The sequence below is a fragment of the Gymnodraco acuticeps genome, unplaced genomic scaffold (genome assembly GCF_902827175.1).
Source record: "Gymnodraco acuticeps unplaced genomic scaffold, fGymAcu1.1, whole genome shotgun sequence".
Taxonomy (NCBI): Eukaryota; Metazoa; Chordata; class Actinopteri; order Perciformes; family Bathydraconidae; genus Gymnodraco; species Gymnodraco acuticeps.
The window spans coordinates 3,694,013-3,712,437 of NW_022990966.1; the positions used below are offsets into that span (position 1 = coordinate 3,694,013).

At 40.6% G+C, this 18,425-nt stretch overlaps 1 protein-coding gene across 2 annotated transcripts; it reads left to right on the forward strand.

The window, feature by feature from the left end:
- The first annotated feature begins 124 nt into the window (after positions 1 to 124).
- trmt61a (tRNA methyltransferase 61A) lies at positions 125 to 18,191 on the forward strand. 2 transcript variants are annotated; one of them, XM_034235332.1, is made up of 4 exons: positions 125 to 328; positions 1,749 to 2,093; positions 8,081 to 8,347; positions 17,508 to 18,191. In XM_034235332.1, exons 2-4 carry the CDS (start codon positions 1,763 to 1,765, stop codon positions 17,807 to 17,809), a joined length of 900 nt encoding a protein of 299 aa, XP_034091223.1. In that variant the 5' UTR covers positions 125 to 328; positions 1,749 to 1,762; the 3' UTR covers positions 17,810 to 18,191. The 2 variants fall into 2 exon arrangements, with proteins under 2 accessions (XP_034091223.1, XP_034091222.1); XM_034235331.1 differs by having other exon boundaries at positions 125 to 282.
- Positions 18,192 to 18,425: the final 234 nt, after the last annotated feature.

An 18,425-nucleotide genomic window follows, 5' to 3' on the forward strand; every position in this document is an offset into this window, starting at 1 on the left:
AATGTGCTGCGTCTGGAGGTAAAAAGTATATTTACAAATCATCTGGATTTCCTCATTAATGTATTTTGTCCGCAAAGTGAATTTACAAAACTTCCGTCATTGCAGCATCCGGTTGTGTCTCGTCAACTTCCTCTGAAAACAACACCACGTGTGTGCAGGGAATGAATGGTTTCTGACAGCCTTTCCACATCCACATTCAAAGTCGTTAAGAGCTAAACCTACCGTTTACTGAGCAACGGTTGTGTTCGTTTAAAACTGCAGAGCACGCGGGTTCTGAAGAAGGTACGTTGAGGGTCCGCCAACGGTTCTGAACGAAGTTAACCGTTAGGTGAGCTAACGTTAGCATGCTAGCTTGTTAGCCAGTTATACCAACGTTTGACTTCAAAGCCACAATTCTGTTAACTTAAAAGTCGTTCACTGTAAATGAGTGCTTACAGATATTCTGCACTGTGACCCTGCTGTATGCTTGAAGCTAGAAACGGTGTTAATTTCTTTAAAAAATGGGAGTTAAAGTTATGTATTTAGCTGCTTTAAAATGGGAACCAATCATTTCATGTTAAGGTACCTAACCCTGCAATAACCACTAACATTTGCGTCCGTTGGGATAACCTATCGCTAAATTAGCTAACGGTTAGCTGAGTTAACGTTACAGAAAAGCTACAAACCCAAAAGCATGCCTCCTTGGTTTACTGAGGCAAAACGAGTCCCTAACTAACCCAAACTAATTAACTGACTTACCCAAACACAAACATCTAAATCAACTTAACCCGAAACAGCCATACGTTACAGAAAAACATATTTAAAGGAAAAAACATTTTCGACACAAACCCTAAGGAACATTAGAACTGTAAGAATATTAATTAATTAATCTCACTTACATCTTCTCCATATTGTTCGACATTTCTTGTCTTTCGTGAAGCAGCCAAAAGTGAATCCCAGCTTCTCTCTCTGAAGTGTAGCTTTGAAATGAAAGAAACGTTATTCTTCAGTTTGAAATAAGCAGTTTTTAAATAAAGTAATAACGGTAAGGGCACGTGATGCTTTTATTTAAAATCAATACAAACAACTGTTACCATGACAACAATAACTGAACTGACTAATGTAAAGTGAATTTGACTGAAGAAAAACAGAAATACATTAGACAGTTTTTTATATCTAATATCATGTCTGTATCATTTGGCATCTCATTTTAAGTTTATTAGTATTTTAGTGCAAAAACAATTACATGGTAAGAAAAAATGAAAGTAAAAAAGCCTATGGTCTAAGTCAAGAACATAGGTAGAAAATACTATATAAAACATGTACAATATATCTGTTCCACAAACAGAGTGACATAACATACATTACGTACTGTCATAACAGAAACTATGTTAATATCAATAACCCTTATTTGAGCTACAAAAACGTAACATTTGTTTTACCCTAAGAATTCACATTTATTTAAATATTGCTGTAGGGTTATTAATACTGTGGTCTTTACTTTTATATCCAAAAACAAAGTTTCCCAGGCATGTATGTTACCCTATATTGCTACTGCAGCTCAACCTGCTATTTTTTACTTTATGATCTCTGTCTTTACAAATATTTAGATTTCATTTTATTTTATCATATTTTATTCTCAAATGGGGCAACTGTTTAGAAATCTAGTTCCCCAGTTGGGATGAATAAAGAGAGTCTGATTCAGATCAATGCTAGTTTTCCTTGTAGACTTTTGAATAAAGCATTTATCTCCTTCTTCCCTTTTGTAGGTACGGTTCTCACCATGAGTTTTGTGGAGTACTCGGATTGCATTCAGGATGGGGATGTCGCCATCGTGTACCTGGGCCATGAATCCATGACGCCAGTGAAGGTGAAACGGGGCGCCCAAACACAGACGCGTTATGGAGTCATTCGCCACTCCACAGACCTGATCGGTCAGCGGTACGGGTCAAAGGTCACCTGCAGCAAAGGTGGCTGGGTGTACGTGCTTCACCCCACACCTGAGCTGTGGACCGTCAACCTGCCGCACCGCACACAGATTCTCTACACCACCGACATCGCCACCATCACCATGATGCTGGAGCTGAAGCCGGGGAGTGTGGTCTGCGAGTCAGGTGAGGGTTACTGAACATTAAAAACAGCCATATTGGAAAATACCTCTTCAGTAAGGATTAAGTCTAGAAAAATGATCAAATAGTTGAGTAATGCGAGAACCTGGCCTCATCTAAGGTGAATGGTTTTAACTCGCAATTGTTTTTATGTGTTTACTCGAAAAGCAAGTGTTCGATGCTTTCACCGAATTGACATTACACGTAAAAATTATTACAAGATAGTCCACAATGACCGGCCATTTTTTTTTTTTTAAGAGAACAAGATGCCCAAATGGCAAACAGCCACAAATAATGCGTGTCTCTCAATAGTAAAACAATTGTTAAGTTAGATTACTGATCCAGAAACAAATGATGGAAAATAACAGAAATAATATAGTATGTTTCTTATTCAAAAACGTTATTAGAATCAGATAAAAAAAATAACAATAAAAATGATCAAATATTATTTACATTTGAACAAAAAACTGTGTTAATGTTAGAATTAAGCTTTGGTCTATATATTTGGGTTTAGTTGCCTTGTATACCATTCTGATAACATCATCTAAATAAAGAAATAACGTTTTTAATACAGCTTTTATTATGTTGTGCTATTTTTCATACGTGAAGCATCTGTATTCTTCTACACCCCTTCTTCCATATGGAGAATGTGTTATTTAGCTTTACTGCAGGCTTTATTTAATTATATTAAAGCCTTAAATCTGTGCCACTGCAGCTTTAAGAAGCGCCTGGTTTTATTCTAGCTGTTCACACCTTTTTGAGTCTGATGTTTTTTTCCACAGAGCCTCAGCTGTTGAAATTGCACATCATGTGATGGCTCACAGATGTGCCTAACACAATTATGTAATACAATATTTGTTGACATTGTCGCCTTTTGTCTCGCCTTCAGCTCCTTGGTCTATTTCCATTTCCTTCTTATTTTTTTACAATGCTATCACTCTGTGTGCTGGTGTGTTTTTCGGCCTAGCTGCAGTCTCATCCAGTCCAAGGGCGGGGGATGGGCGAGGATGTTAATAAGTGCGGTGGTGCAGTGCTCCATCATGTTTTAGTTCTGGCAGCCCTGCGCATGTCACTTCATTGATTGTACTTTGAGGAAACAGTGTGTGTTTGTGTGCGTGGTTGGTCAGGTCTCTTGGGCGATGAATGAGCTCAAACAGAAATCTGTTAAGTCAGCAACAGGGCTGCACTATCTGCATTGGTATCACGTTACTCTCAACCTTTTTTTTAATGCATATTTAACACTGGCATTATATTAAAACCATGACTTTGCATGTCTTATCGCATTTTAATTCAGACGAGTCATGGTTTGAATATCAGGTAAAAGACCCGGTTTATTAAATACTGAATGCAGCATTTTATTAGCTGCACACTTGAGTATTGTTATAAGTCGATGAGGCGCTAATCAGCATTTTATACGACACAGTGGTGACTCATAATGTTCAGGCTGAAAGTCTTTAAGCAGGACGTGCTCTCCTGTGGAGGACTTTCTGTCAGGGAGCTGTATAAACATGCAGCGATTAGAGGTGATACATTTGTCGGTGGTTCTGCCTACAAGACGAGCATTTCCTGAAGGAGCATTCAGTCATGTAGAGGAGTCACCTTGGCAGAGTGTACTCATTGTAAGTCAAGGGCTTGTCGAGTCATTGTATTAAAGAGGACATATTATGCTGCTTTTTCATATTAGTATTTTGTCCCTCTTCTGGGACATGTCTCCATCGTTAATGTTCAAAAAGCTCTTTAATTTTCTCATACTGCCTGTGCTGCAGCACCTCTTTTCACCCTCTGTCTGAAACCAGAGCCCAGTCTGCTCTGATTGGTTAGCTGGCCGGCTCTTTTGTGATTGGTCTACCGCTTAGAGATGTCCTGCCCCTTAGCCTATCACATAGTGTGTTAGAACCCTAGCCAATCGCAGCGCGAGTGTTTCAAAGTGATGTCACTATGTTACTGAAGTAAACAAAGGAATTCAATCCAAGCGTTTCAGGCAGGGGGGGGGGGGGTGGGAGAGAAACTCCCTTTGGATTGAACATAGGGGTTTTGGCCTTTGCAGACCATTTCATTGCACAAAAACCTATATAACACATAACAGGAAAGAGGAAACCCTAAAAGCATAGTAGGGCCTTTTTAAAATGCACCGTACAAATACATGCACATTCATCACGGTTATTTCATAGCCGAAAACAGACACACACAAATTGCCATAAGACTCAAACATTAAGGGGTTTACTGAAGTATACAGAGACAGAAGTGGGTTAATGATTGGGGAACTTTACTCTCTACTTTCACTTTCTAAATTTGCCTGTAGAGACTTTGAGTTCTTTGACCTCAGGCTTGGTTTTTGCGTCTCGTCTAGAAAACACCACGATAGTATCAGTCCCCCTCCCCCACAACCGCCACCATCTTCTTCTTCTTCTCCTCCTTCTCCCTCGTACAGTAGCTTCCCACAGACTTGACGTCTTGTTCTGTGAGCAGATTAGAAATGCTGATATGAGTCACGGGTTGCCATGACCCTTTGCATCAAAGCAAATCTCTGTTTTTTGTGCAGAAAAACAAAAGTCTACTTTTCAGTACACTTAAAACAAAAGAGTTTAGCGTGTGTGTATTCTTGATGAAGAGCTGACAACCGCATTAACCACCAGCACTTTCAGCTGACACACGTCTAAGGCGGGGGTCAAACAAAGTAACATTTCCTCTTCATGACAACCAGAAACACACGTGGTTACTTACCACTCTCCATTTCATGAACCGAATGCAGATAGCACGACAAGACAATACTGATGCAAGATAGAGCTGCAGGTTGCTAAAAGTGTCTTATTGAGAGAGGTTGTCAGGGACATACAACAGGGAAACTCTTCTAATCAGTGTGTAGTTTGCTTTAAACCCCTAAACCCTAACCCAAAAGTTATTGTATATCTTAAAAAGCCAACTCTGGTACAAAAGTTTAAAGCATGTGCTCTATAAACACATTTCAATAGTATGTACACTTCTCTGACATGATTTTACACAAAACTGCTAAGTGTATTTCTGCTGGACTTGGCAATGTGCTTGGATGTCAAATGAAGCTGTCAGCAGGCTGGCATGAAGCCTGAGGTCCAGAGTCTGGTTCTGGTTGATCGTCTGTTTAATGCAGATCGAGTTCAGATTGGTTTTGAGATCTGGGCTCGCCCATCAAGTCTGCTGGAGACACACAGCCTCTTCCTCTCAACAGTAAACTGTATTAGCAGAAGCACAATGTGAGGCTGCAGTTTGTAGTGCAGTTGTGTTAAACAGCCTTTTAAATGTATCATGTTCCTGTAGTGCCACATATGGATGAAATGGCTTAACATGTTTGCACTGAGATTGAATGCTGCAGGAGTTATTAGTGCTGAAACGTAACAGCAAAAAACTGCTTTTTGTATATTAAATAGTTTAAATGTGACGATTAAAAACCAACCTCTCTATAGGTTTTTCTTAATAAATGTAGAAAATGCATGATGCATTTGAGAACTACGGCAGTTCGTCAAATGGACCACACTAACTCTTAATGCATTTGGCATTTAAGTTAGAGAAAAATATACAGTGTATATATTGAATTTGTTTGGGACTTATCCATTGATTTAATTTACCACAAATGGATTACATTTGCAGTAAAAGTGAAGAAAAAGTCTACAATGTTTCCACCAGATTCCATGAAAAGGCTTTCACGTGGATTTTGAAAAATGTGAAAGATAACACGTTCTTGGAGGTAATAATGCTATCCACGTACATCGGAAAAAACACAACATCAGAAGTTCAGTGATGCAGACCTTGAAACAGTCCACAAATCAGATTCATGTATCGAATTGCATCATATACAATACATTTTTGAAGGACACAACATAAAGTCGAGTCAGGGCAGACAATCAGCACAGTTAGTCCTTCATGTGAATGATAACACATCGTTTAAACCACCAATGATGTAATTCAAACCAAAAGTCTTATCTGAGAGATACAAATGCTCTCTCTGCTGCCGTGGTTTTGTAACGTACTGTACAGCTGCTTCCGTTATTATCTGCATATCTATATCTGCGTGACCCAATTCCTTCGCTTTACTACATCCATCCACAGTCAATGCATTTATCCATGTTTCCATCCGGATTAGAAGTGTGAGGTTTTAGCATTTCGAAGTGCTGCTGTGGGGTAAACATTGCCCTCTTTGTCGCCAGCCGAACAAAGGCAGCGGTGATGTAATGCCAGGAGAAAGAAAGAAGGGGGGGGGGTTGTCTGCTGTGCCCTCAGTGCTTCAATCTTCCCCTCTGCTTTAACTGCAGCACACATAGTCGGTCTTGTTACCTCTAGTACAATCCCATTTTATTGTATTTAATGCACAAGGAGGACTGTGAATTATTCTCTTGGTTAATTGCGTTATAAAATGTACATGTTTTTCCCTCTAGCGCTTCAATCTTCTAGCTTGTTTGTCAAACACTACAGAGCCCAATTTAATTTACTGTTCAAGAAGACAAATATATTCACATTTCAGAGGCTGGAGCCACAGAGTTAAATATTTGATCTTAACCAATGATTTAAAATGATTCATAGATTATGAAATCCCTTCTCAGCTCAGGAAGCACAATATTTGTTATAGGTTAAATATGTGTTAAAATAGAATTTTGAATGAAGTATTGTGAAGCTACAGAGATATATTGTTGATTACATTTACTATGTTTGACTTAATTGTGTTATTCTACACGTGAACAATGGCTGATAATGTCTTCTATAACAACAATGTTGTTCCTATTTGTGATCATTAATGCACTTGTATGGATGTATCTATCTACATCACTTCAGCAACCTCCCGCATGTTAGCAAGATGGCTGCACAAAGAGGTTACACTCAGAAATGTAGCATGCACTTATCAGCAGAGTGGAGAGGAGCAGTGGGAAAGTGTGCATGTGTCTTTGTGTGCATGTGTGTGTTGCAGGAACAGCTGTGAGCTCATTGTGTAGACAGTCTCAGAACAGAAGGAAGCTCTGAGCGTCATTTCTGAGACAAAACAAGATGTACGTTTGAGGTTTTTCTGAGATCTCACAGCGTTGCGTTTGTATCTGAGCAGAGTTGCAACAGGTGCAACTCTTTCCATGTGGTTTGAAGACCAGATTTATAGTGATGGGAGCTAAATGTGACGGTGCAGTGTGTTCATTTTCACAGTTTAGATGCGACAAAATGCCCAAAAGACATCCACAAATGATGCATGTGTCACTGGTGCTTTATTTGTCCTGATGAAGAACATGCTTGTAGCAGCGATGTGGTGGATGGTATAATCTCAAATGTGTTCAAATGAAATGTTGCTGCAGCTGGAGAACTGGGTCATGTGTAATACAGCTTTGATCGTAACCCTTTGATAGCCACATTCAGAATGGTCCTAGAAAACACCTGAAACAAAATCAGCTGCTCTGTTTTTGTTTTTTTTAAATTGGACACAACCCATAATGTTCATATTTTTTTTTGCCCTCCCCTATTCTAATATTCTCCCTTGATATTATTTGAATGATTCAAAGGCAGTATTTTAATGTTTAATTGGCAGTGTTTGTTTATACATGTCAGTAATTGTTATTATTTTAAGATTAGGATAACATACAGATGGATATAAATCATTTTAGAGCCGTAACTAACAGTTAGTTCTCCTTATAAACCAAACTGTTAAATATTTTCGCAATTAATTGGGTTAGAAAATGGTTGTTTTCCCCAGTCCTCTCAATCGTCCTGCTTTTCTTCGACAAACGGTACAAAGCCCAAAGATTTATGATTTTAATATCAAAGAAGAAAATAATAACGTCTTAAAAGCTGGCGCCTCAGAGTTTAAATAATGTATGTCAGCAAACAATTTCAAATAAGTACATTTATAAAAAATGGACAGTGGCCATTAATGTTGCTGTAAATGCACCAGAGTTTTTAGCCCTTTGTTTTGAATTGTTTTAAATCAAAGTGTATCAGAGTCTCCCCCGTCTTCATCCTTCCTGTTTGTGTTTGTGTTTCAGGGACGGGCAGCGGCTCCCTCTCCCACGCCATCCTGAGAACCATCGCCCCCACAGGACACCTGCACACCGTGGAATTCCACCAGCAGCGATCGGAGAAGGTGTTGGAGGAGTTCAAGGAGCACCGCGTGGATCACCTGGTCACCGTCAGGAACCAGGACGCGTGCAAAGACGGGTTCGGAGTGACGGGGGTGGCGGACGCCGTCTTCCTGGACATCCCCAGCCCCTGGGAGGCCGTGAGACACGCCAAGGCTGCGATGAAGAAACACGGTAAGGCTCGTACACTGCATGTGTCCTTTATACGAGTACTCAAACAATGGAGTCTTTCAAGATCAAACTGACTTCCTCCTTTTCCTGAGTTTGTGTTTATACCAAGCAAGGAACGTGTTTCTTGGAGCAGAGAAAACCCCAATTTACAAACAAATTAAACATAACATTTTTGATTTAAATGGTATATAAATTCTTCTATATGAATAAATAATGACTTGCAATCTGTAAAACTGCATACTCTTCACCTTTTCACATTTTGTAAAGGAATTTAATATACATTTCGTTTTATGTATTTGCCCCAATATCTTAAATTACACATTTGTCTAAGGGGGCTTTTCATCCAGTACGGCAAACCACTCCCTCTGTCCTTAGACCCTTGCAGCGTACAAGGATACACTCCCAAAAAGACACCCATCATCTAAAGTGGGGGAAACAATGAAGAGGCCGCAGGGAGAGCAACGTCATTCTCTATTGATGGATTAAATAAAAACATCCTCATTGGCTTCTTTTATTAACAATTTAAGGTCATTGGTCAGTTTCACAATTGGCTTGAGAAGCTGATGATGGTAAAAAACCCACCTTCATGATAATATTTTCCCAGTGTGAACCAGGCTTGGATTTTCGTCATTTTAGGGGCAAGGCCATTTGGCCTTTGGTGTCACACGTTTTTTCAGGGCGGAAAGGCCACATGCCAGGGCACAAAGGCCATTGAGGGAAAAATTAGGATTTGGAGCTTAAAAATAAATAACTTTTTAATGACAAAAAACAAATCATTTTTTTAATATCAATAATCGTATCATCATATAGGCCTATGCCTCCTTAGTATTAACGTATATAAAATGAAATACTTTACTTTGAATAATTAGTGTTTGGTATGTTTTCCATCTACTACTACTCCCATTCACAAATCCGAAAATGAAATCTAAAAATCAAAAATTCTATTAATATGTAACAAATATTCAATTTCAGAGCAGAAGAAACAGCCTTCAAGGGTCAAACTCTGCACATACATCATTCTGCAGTGCACAGTGAAGCTCCAACATCCAACTGTATGAACAAGCAATACTTTGAAATGCAAAAGTGTGTGTGTGTGTGTGTGCCTGCGTGCGTGCGTCTCTTTAATCAACTCCTCACAGCTCCTCATATCTGCTCAGAAACTGGACAAAAGTTAAAGATGTATAAACCACAGACTGTCTGTGTCATGACGAATACAGTCGCTGCTTTAATTCTGTCTTTAGGACGTTGTTGTGAGTTTGGACGGAGCAGCTACAACGTTTAGCCGGATCGATCCAATCTCCATTCACAAAACACGCATTTTAAAAGGTTTTTCGCATGCTGTCTTGTCTGCACACTTGTCAAAGCATTAAAGCATGGTTTTTACTAATCGTTATCAGTATTTAGTTACTTCGGCATCATTTTGAAACGTGTATTACAATGAAATCACGGTAAAATAGGTTAATTTGGTCGTAGTTGGTTTCCACCACAGTATTTACATGGATATAAGCCCCGCTCCAGCGCGTCCTCTTTGAATGACAGGAGTAAACACAGCTGACAGCCGCGGTGAAACTCCAGCGGTTAGAGCGATGCGAGTATTCGCATCGCGTCCGTTGTGAACGCAGCATAATGCAGTTCAGAAACCCCTGTTCTGACGCTTTTAAAGCAACTTTTAACAGTACGAGGGGCCCAAAGGCCATGGTGGCCGTAGGATGTACAATTATTTGTGGGGCATAACGGCCAGACCGAGGGGCTACGACGGCCATGGCCGTCATGGCCGCCGTGAAAATCCCACCCTGGTGTGAACTAAAACAACAACAACGTGCATGCCAAGAACCTTTGCCAATAGGCGCATTCACACTGCGGTACTTTTCCCACAAAGGTTCATGTGAACTCTTTAGTTCGCATGAACTAAGTACAGATCGCGTTCACACTGGAAAAAGTCCCTGGGGGTGGATTAGGCAAATGAAGCCGCTGACGTCACTTCTTCTTCTTCTGCTTTGGGTTTACTGGCAGTCCGCAAACCACTTCACGGCGTATACTGCCGCCCAAAGTCCCCGGCCGGAAGTCCCCGGAGTTAGGGACTGGCTTCAGTAGAAGCTGCTGGGAGTCCCAGCAGCTTCTACTGAAGCCTTCCGAGTAAATCGCCAGAACGCCGACACCTCCTCATCTCCACCGCTCCCATGTTTTATTTTGTGTTGCCATAAATTAGTCTCTCTGCGTTTCTGCGCTGGGCTAATGCTAATAATGCTAATGCGAGGATAATAAAATGGCGGCTTCACAAAACTTTTTGGGAGTTTTACGGGGCGTGGTTTGCAATCCGCCCAGCCAATCAGAAATATAGCTCTTTTCTCACAAGAGAGCCGTACGAAAGTCCCTGCTCTCTAGCAGGGACTTTCGAGGGGGTAAAAAGGTTCACATGAACTAATTTTAGTACCGGCTCTTTTTGGTGTGAACGCGATAAAAGAGTTCACATGAACTAAGTTCACATGAACTAAGTTCACATGAACCTTTGTGGGAAAAGTACCGCAGTGTGAATGCGCCTATTGACAGTGGAAGAAACAACTTTGATGTCTCGAAGGGACTTATTGCCTTTTGCCCTACTGCAGTGTGATTTGATGTTTGCCAAAAACTGATGTCATCATAGGTGTGTATTTGTCAGACGTTAGTATTTATTTAGATAGTTACTCTGCTCATAACTTTCGGTCCACCCAGGGATGTTATCAGCCCAAACTCTAGTAAAAATAATTTAACATGGAGTATTTTTTATGAGGACGTTTAGCTCTGGCAGTGGCTCAGTCAGTAGGGGCTTGGACTGTGAGCCGTAGGGTCGCCGGTTCAAGTCCCCGGCCAGACCTAAATATGGAGTGTGGACTTCTACTTGGAGAGGTCCCAGTTCACCTCCTGCCCTGCCGTGGTGCCCTTGAGCAAGCCTTCCCCCCTCACTCCCATTGCTCCCCGGGCGCTGTACAATAGCTGCCCACTGCTTCTAGTACTAGACTCCTGGTACTAGGACGGGATAAAAACAGAATTTTTTTCGCTGTGTGCTCTGCATGTGATTAAAGAGGGTTTCATCCCTCCCAATTGTTCTTCTTCTTCTAATCAGCAAATGTTTTGATTCTTTAACTTTACCTGAAAAATTACCTAAGTCTGTTTGTAAAAGTACCTCAATGTCAGTCAGAGTTATTGTCTTTTAATACTTTTTCGGAGATGATGGCAAAGCCACGAACATTCTTTCAGGGTTCGTTGATTAAAAGACATGAAAGTTGCAGGACAACAAGGTAGAAGTGCATATCCAGCTTATGCCATACCAACTCACCAAGCCCTCCCAATTATTGTAATATATAATTTGTTATCTGGTTTTGCATCTTTACAAAGTATTTGATGTCCCACCATATTTCCACACTCAAAATGCCACTATATTTATATATTCAGAGCGTTTTCCAGGAACCATCACCCGACTTTTCTGTGACTCGTCCTGACACAGCAGGAACATGACTGGGCACATTTCAAAAATACCAGCCAGTGACTTTATTTCCCCCGCGGCCGCGTCGACCATCGATCAGAGCCAACACAGCTCTTATTAACTTTGTCCTTGTGTGTGTGTGTGTGTGTGTGTGTGTGTCTTTTGTGTGTTGGTGTTTGTTCTCAGTCACGGAACGAACTCATGTTAGTGTTTCTGTGGCAACCAGAAGCTGCAGCATGTCTGGGCAGGTTAATGAGGTGGTCAGAAGGAAATCCAAAGTTGATATACTATAGGTTCAACAAATAACCAGTTAATGATTCTCGCAATCGTTTTTTAAGGGTCAATAAACCAAGTATGTTCAGTTTTTCTTTTTAAATCAGGATGAAAAATGCAAAAATAATGACTAAAGAAGGTCCAGTTGTGTATAGTATACAGAGTACATTCAAAAAGGATATCACAAGATTTGCAAAAATGTGCGTTAATGCTATGCATCTTGTGTTTTAACTTGTCTTTATTGCTTGTTAAGGAAAAACTTTTCCCGACACCAACGTTTTCCCAGATTATTAATAGATTTGTCATCCATATACCCTACTGGATGAATATATATATATTTTGTTGTTGTCAATATTAGCGATGGCTTTTTGTGATGTGCTACCATGTCTTAATGAATACAAATAGTGCATGCTGACTTTTTTAGACAGAAAGTTCGGGACGGTTAAGATGCCCCGGATCAGTGAATCATGATTGCATGCTCATGTTCCTGAGACAAATAAATGCAACATGATTTTAAACGGTAAGCCTCAATATGAAGAGGAATGCCGCTCTCCCTCCTCCTCTCGGAATCCCTTTTATGGTGCCACTGCTACATATTCCTTTCATGAGCTGTTGACCCTCACATGCACACACACACACACGCGCGCACACACACAGATACAGATAAATAGAGTGCAGCCATTGTCGAAGCAGTCCCATGACCATACAGGGTTATGCTGCAGGGAGAGAGAGCTGGTGAATGTGGCTCCATAAGGACACACTTGGTTTACTTTCTCACTGGATGTTTTCTCTGGAGAACCAGGAGCATGTTGAGCACCAATGCCCCCAAAAACCATTAAACAGAAACACCAAAATGAAGCAAAAGCTCTGAGGTGTTGAGCACTACCTGACAGGCAGCTACTCAGTGTATTAGCAGATTAGCTGTTTGCAGAGTGGCAACGACAAGTGGCAAGACGTATCACCCGCAGCCCGAATTCATTCGTACATTTTTCTGCACAAACAGATTTGCACTCAGGCTCAAGGAAAAAAAAGTAGTTGGCTGCAGTGGAGAGCATGTAAGAGCTGTAACTCTAAGATGTTTTGACCTGCAGCCCTGCCTGGATCCTGACTAACCCTCCCTCCCTGCTCGCTCTAAGACTCTTTTATTAGGAAACTATGAAGTAAACATGTCCCCGTGAACTCAAACACTCAACAACCTGATGAGGGAATCATAGGTTTCACTCATGTATAGAATCTATTCATGCATGTAAGGTTGATATTTAGGGTTATTAATACCCGCCCTTGTATAATCATCTACCAGACCCCTCCCTGTGTGTTCAGTTGTTAAGAGAGGTGTGTTTATGGCGGTCTCATGGGGAAATGCTGCTCCTGTTAGATAAAGGAACGTCTGCTATCTACAACAACCCCAAATAGTAGTGTTTGTCGGACACAATGGACCCTTCAACGAGGCTGCCGTCTGCAGACGTGTTCTTTATTTCAGTCACTAACTCAGCATGGGGGTTTTTGGAATATGAAGTTTCCCATTATTTCAGTTTCTCTCGCATTATTCCTGCAGATTATTCCCTTCCAAAGTGTGAGCTAAGCTTTAATGAGCAGAAGGAAACGGACACAGTCGTGGCGTGGAAGCAGTAGAAAAGCAGGATTTGAATACTAATACTGTCTTGGTCGTGCATTGAATACAGAGCAGGATTTCTTTAAGGACTACTTTTAACGTGCACTTGAAAATATGCTAAATGCGTTTGAAATCAAATGTTTGTGTTTATACCACAAATTTAAAAAATGTTGTCAAACCATATACAACCAACAATCATGCAAAAACTTTTAGTGATCAACATACAGAGAATAATGAGCTGAATCATGGACTTTGTTTACGTGAGTTTAAGCTCTTTATTTATCTGTCTGTCTGCAAAAGTTCTGTCCTGGCTCATTCCCAAAGTCTCATAGTGCTGATTTATTAGGAAAGAAAACCTGTAACTACTCGGCAGCAAATAGCTGAAAGGCAGGAACTAGGGTAGAATTGTGAGTCCATATTATCCACTTAAAAAATATGTAATTTCAATAGTTTTGGACTATTATATATATATATATATGTGTGTACAAAAAATGAACTAAAAGATGTTATAAATGAACAACACTGAAAACAGCTCAAAGATAAAACTAAAGAAGTCCACTGGAGACAAACCAGTACCGTTAGATCTGGGAGAAGTTGTTTTATTTATTTTGATGCTCTCCATACGGTTTTATATTCATTCGGCTTAGGTTGTGCTTATAAGGCCTTATTATCAGGGGTGCACATAACTTTTTTGCCCTGGTTCTCAAAGGAGCACCTGGAGATGTTGCTTGGTGCTCATCCTTAAAATGAAATAAACCGTAACTTTTGAGGGGTCTTGACTTTATTTGCCAGACATACGGCACTGAACACACATGCAGAGGTGAACACAGAACACACATGCAGAGGTGAACACAGAACACACATGCAGAGGTGAACACAAGACAACATTAGCACGAGCAGTAATCCTACAAGCTGTCATCACTCCTCCTGACTGTTCTCCTCACTGTCTTCCTCTCTGTCAGACATGGTAGCTGATGATGTAGGCCTACTTCTTTCTCTCTGGTTGAGTCTGCGATTAGCTGCTTGCATCCACAAGTCAACAGCTGGGTTTGGGTCGAAAGTCTCTGTTGTCATCTTAGACAAGTGGATGTAATCAAATAAGTATGTGAACATAACCAATAGCCTACCATAGCCAATAACAAATTAATGTAACTTATTTTATTTGTGTTGTTCATTCATATCTTATTTTACCTTAACATTTATTTATTTATGCATTTTTTTTTAATCTCTCCAGTTTTAAAGGATATTTTTGGTTACTGTCCTATAGTATACATTGGAATGATTTAAAACCTGTTTATCCCAATAATTATAAAGGAGTGCCTTGGAAATATGTGTTTACATAAATTGTGACCAAACCGTTTGAACTTAAACTAAGAGTCCTTTACCTCACTGAGCTGTAGTATCAGCCTCTCAGTCTGACTGGAGAGGACTCTCCCTCCACATTATTGTAGAAACATCTTCTTCTTATCTCCGTTAGAGCAGCTAGCACGGCACCAGATTCTAATAACAACAGCGCTGGTACCACTCTCCCTCGCTCACTCGCATTTTGGCTGTGAGCTGCGGGCACCAGATAAGCCAACATCCCCCATTTTCATCACTTACAGCGCCCATCGTACAGGGCAAATGAAAGGTGGAACCGGGGTGAAAAGGGTGTTACATTTACTTAATTGTGAATATTGTTATATCAAGGCCGAAAATTAGGATGAGCCCCAACGGTCAAAATGTTTTTTTTCCCTCCCAGAACTGCCAGAGCAGCACCTCCCCAGATCTGGCGCCCTAGGCGAACATCTAGCCAGTGCTACGGGCCGACCCTGAGTTCATATCATGGTTCATACATGTATGCAACTCGCAAATATCTTTCTCTCTCTCTCATCTCTCCTCTCTCCTCTCTTTTCTCTTTTCTCTTCTCTCTCTCCTTCTCAATGTTGGTACGCAAATGCGCTTTGTTTCAAATGACCCGGTGCTCTTTTTTTGGCGGAGGTGCGCATGCGCACCTGCGCACCAGTTATGTGCAGCCCTGCTTATAATGGTACAGAGAAATTACCAGATATACTGCTCAGGGGCTGGCGGAGAACAAAACGTGCAAAAAGAGAGGGAATATTGTACTTGTATTTATAACATAACAACACACCTAATAAATGACCATGTTGATTTGTAACTGGATGTGTAAATAAGTCCACAATATCAACCTAAAAGTTGATGATATGTTAGTTTCCACTAGTACTAAGGTTAGATCATGCAGGTTAAGGACAACCATTTTATTATTCATGCAAATTCCCTTCTTGCTGATATTTTGATGATTCTATCAATGAGCTGCCGTTAAAAAAGGAGAATTACACCAAACAAATGAAAAGTAACAAAACATAGTTGCAATGAGAAGAACTAATAAATAGTGCTGAGCAAGGTAAACTAAACATCTCAGTCTGCAGAAAACACAACATTATTTCTCAGCGCTTTATATTAAGAGTGTGCGATGTATATAAAATCATTGTGTTTCGTTAAAGCCTCCCTTCTCCAGCTGCACGGTTCAGAGTCACATTCTTCGCTCTTCAGGTCAGCCGGCGAAAGTGTCCTTGGCTTATTGCTCGTACCTCCTGCTGCGAAATCTCTGCGGGGTTTCATTTAGAGACGAAAGGCCTCCTCAAAGAAGTGATCTGAGTTTATTACAGCGGCGGTTCATCCCCTGATGATCCACAAACTGCATCCCGTCAGGTCTCAGGCCAGTCTGTTTTGAAATGATCTTTCGTATATAAGATAAACACATAATAGTAGTAGTATCACAAGTTTCCCTGGAGTAGACTGGATGTCTCCTGAGTCCATGTTGAGTTTAAACATCTCGTTTAGATTATTTATCTTGTCCATGGTTGTTTTTAAGCTTAATTCTTACAAGCAAACCAATGACAACTCCTTCTGCATCTTCCTTCTTGAGATGTTTAACTCCTGCTTTTATTTTTGCACAATAAAGGATGCAAAGATGGTAAAAAGTGTCATATTTTTGAGTTTTTTTTTGCGTAAAGCATTTGTTTAATCCCACAAAATCTCACTAAGAGAATAAGGCGTGTTTTAAGAGCGCCACAGAGAGTTATTTACAACTGTTGGCAATTCCTGTTTCTATGACAGTCTCTGTTCCTGGGTTACATCAGTCTGGTTTTTGTGGACAACCAGGAGACCGAAAGTTAGTGCTTCTGGTTTTTGTACGTTTTGAAAGCAGATGATTTTAAAGTAAACATCGCAGGTCAGTATGTTTATCATCAGCTGAAGAAATCATTTCCTTCAGGCAGTAGAAATGTTCTTGGTATTTTCACAGATTTCTCACACTAAAAGATACCTGCCAAAAATACCAGACATGGTTTGTAACTGTGAAGTGCCACCAACCTATTTGTTCTCGGTGGCCTTGACCCGAAAAGGTGGAGAACAAGTTGACCGGTTGTTTTGCCAATTTGCTTCCATGAAGAAACGCTACCAGCAGCTCATTGGGTCTATTCTTCTAAATAAAAAAAAACACCCCTTTCTTGTTTGAGTCTTATTCCCTCTTCTTTTTTTTTTACCTTCTCGATTCATCTGGATTTATTTACTGTTGTTAACTAAATCTGAAATGCATGCTCTCTTTTGCTCCAATTGTATACCTCCAATAGTTAGACAGAGTTTCAGTGGTGATAAAACTGACCTTTAGTCTCTAGTGAGGCTTAACATTTGCATGGAAAAGAAGAGTTTGTGCACAAAAGAAGGTAAAGAAGACGTATTTGTCACTGATCTTCTGATTAATTTTTAAGCAACAAGCTGTTAAACACCTGTCCTCTCTCTCTTCTCTGCAGGAGGCCGGGTGTGTTCGTTCTCTCCGTGCATCGAGCAGGTTCAGAAGACGTGCGAGGCGTTTTCCGATCAAGGTTTCGAGGACATCAACTCCATAGAGGTCCTGCTGAGGGTCCACGACGTGCGGACCGTCTACTTGCCGCTGCCGGACTTCGGCCCGGACCCCTCTGCTCAGATTCAGCCTGACTCCACCATAACACCGCCTCAAAACCACGCCTCCATCGCCGTTAAGACCACCATCCCGCCCAGAGATGTACAAGGGCACACAGGGTACCTCACCTTCGCTACCAAGCCCAGGACCTAATTATAATTTATTTACACCACAAGTACACAGGATGTATTTTATAATCTGGTCGCTGTGCTTCGCTCTAATGTGCTTTCATGTACATTAATGAGGCGGTGATAATCCAGCGGAGGCACCAGGCTCCTCCAGGTCCGGCTGGCACTGCAGCAGCGAGAGGATTTACACTTTGTGTTACATCATTTCATCCTCCCGTCACTTGGCACCAGGTTTGTTGCTTGCATCAAGCACGAGTGAATCCATTTCCTTTGAGAAGAGTGGACTACACTTCATGTCTTCCCTTTTTATAAAACATTTCATTTTACATTTGTTGGGGGACAACATTTTCTTTCTCCATTTTGTGCACTTTTGTATTCAAGTAAATACAATAAATGTATAAAAAGATTCTCGTTTTCCTTTGTATTATTGCATCAAAAGCAGTAAAAATAATTTAAAGGTCACCTATCATGCTATTTTTAGGCAATAGCATAGATCTCAAATGTATAAAAAACATGTCTATGAAGTGTTTTGCTCAAAAGACCAAACGGATCACCCATTCTAGCCATGTCTCATATCCCCCTATTTCACTTCCTGTTTCGAAAGTGCTGATTTGGGGTATAAAGCTTTAAAAAAATAAAAA

Bases quoted from the DNA above. Each gene is read 5' to 3' on its own strand.
- trmt61a (XM_034235332.1), top strand. From the start codon at position 1,763: ATGAGTTTTGTGGAGTACTCGGATTGCATTCAGGATGGGGATGTCGCC. The intron at 2,094-8,080 runs GTGAGGGTTACT...TTTGTGTTTCAG, and splicing joins GAGTGTGGTCTGCGAGTCAG to GGACGGGCAGCGGCTCCCTC. The intron at 8,348-17,507 runs GTAAGGCTCGTA...TCTTCTCTGCAG, and splicing joins GGCTGCGATGAAGAAACACG to GAGGCCGGGTGTGTTCGTTC.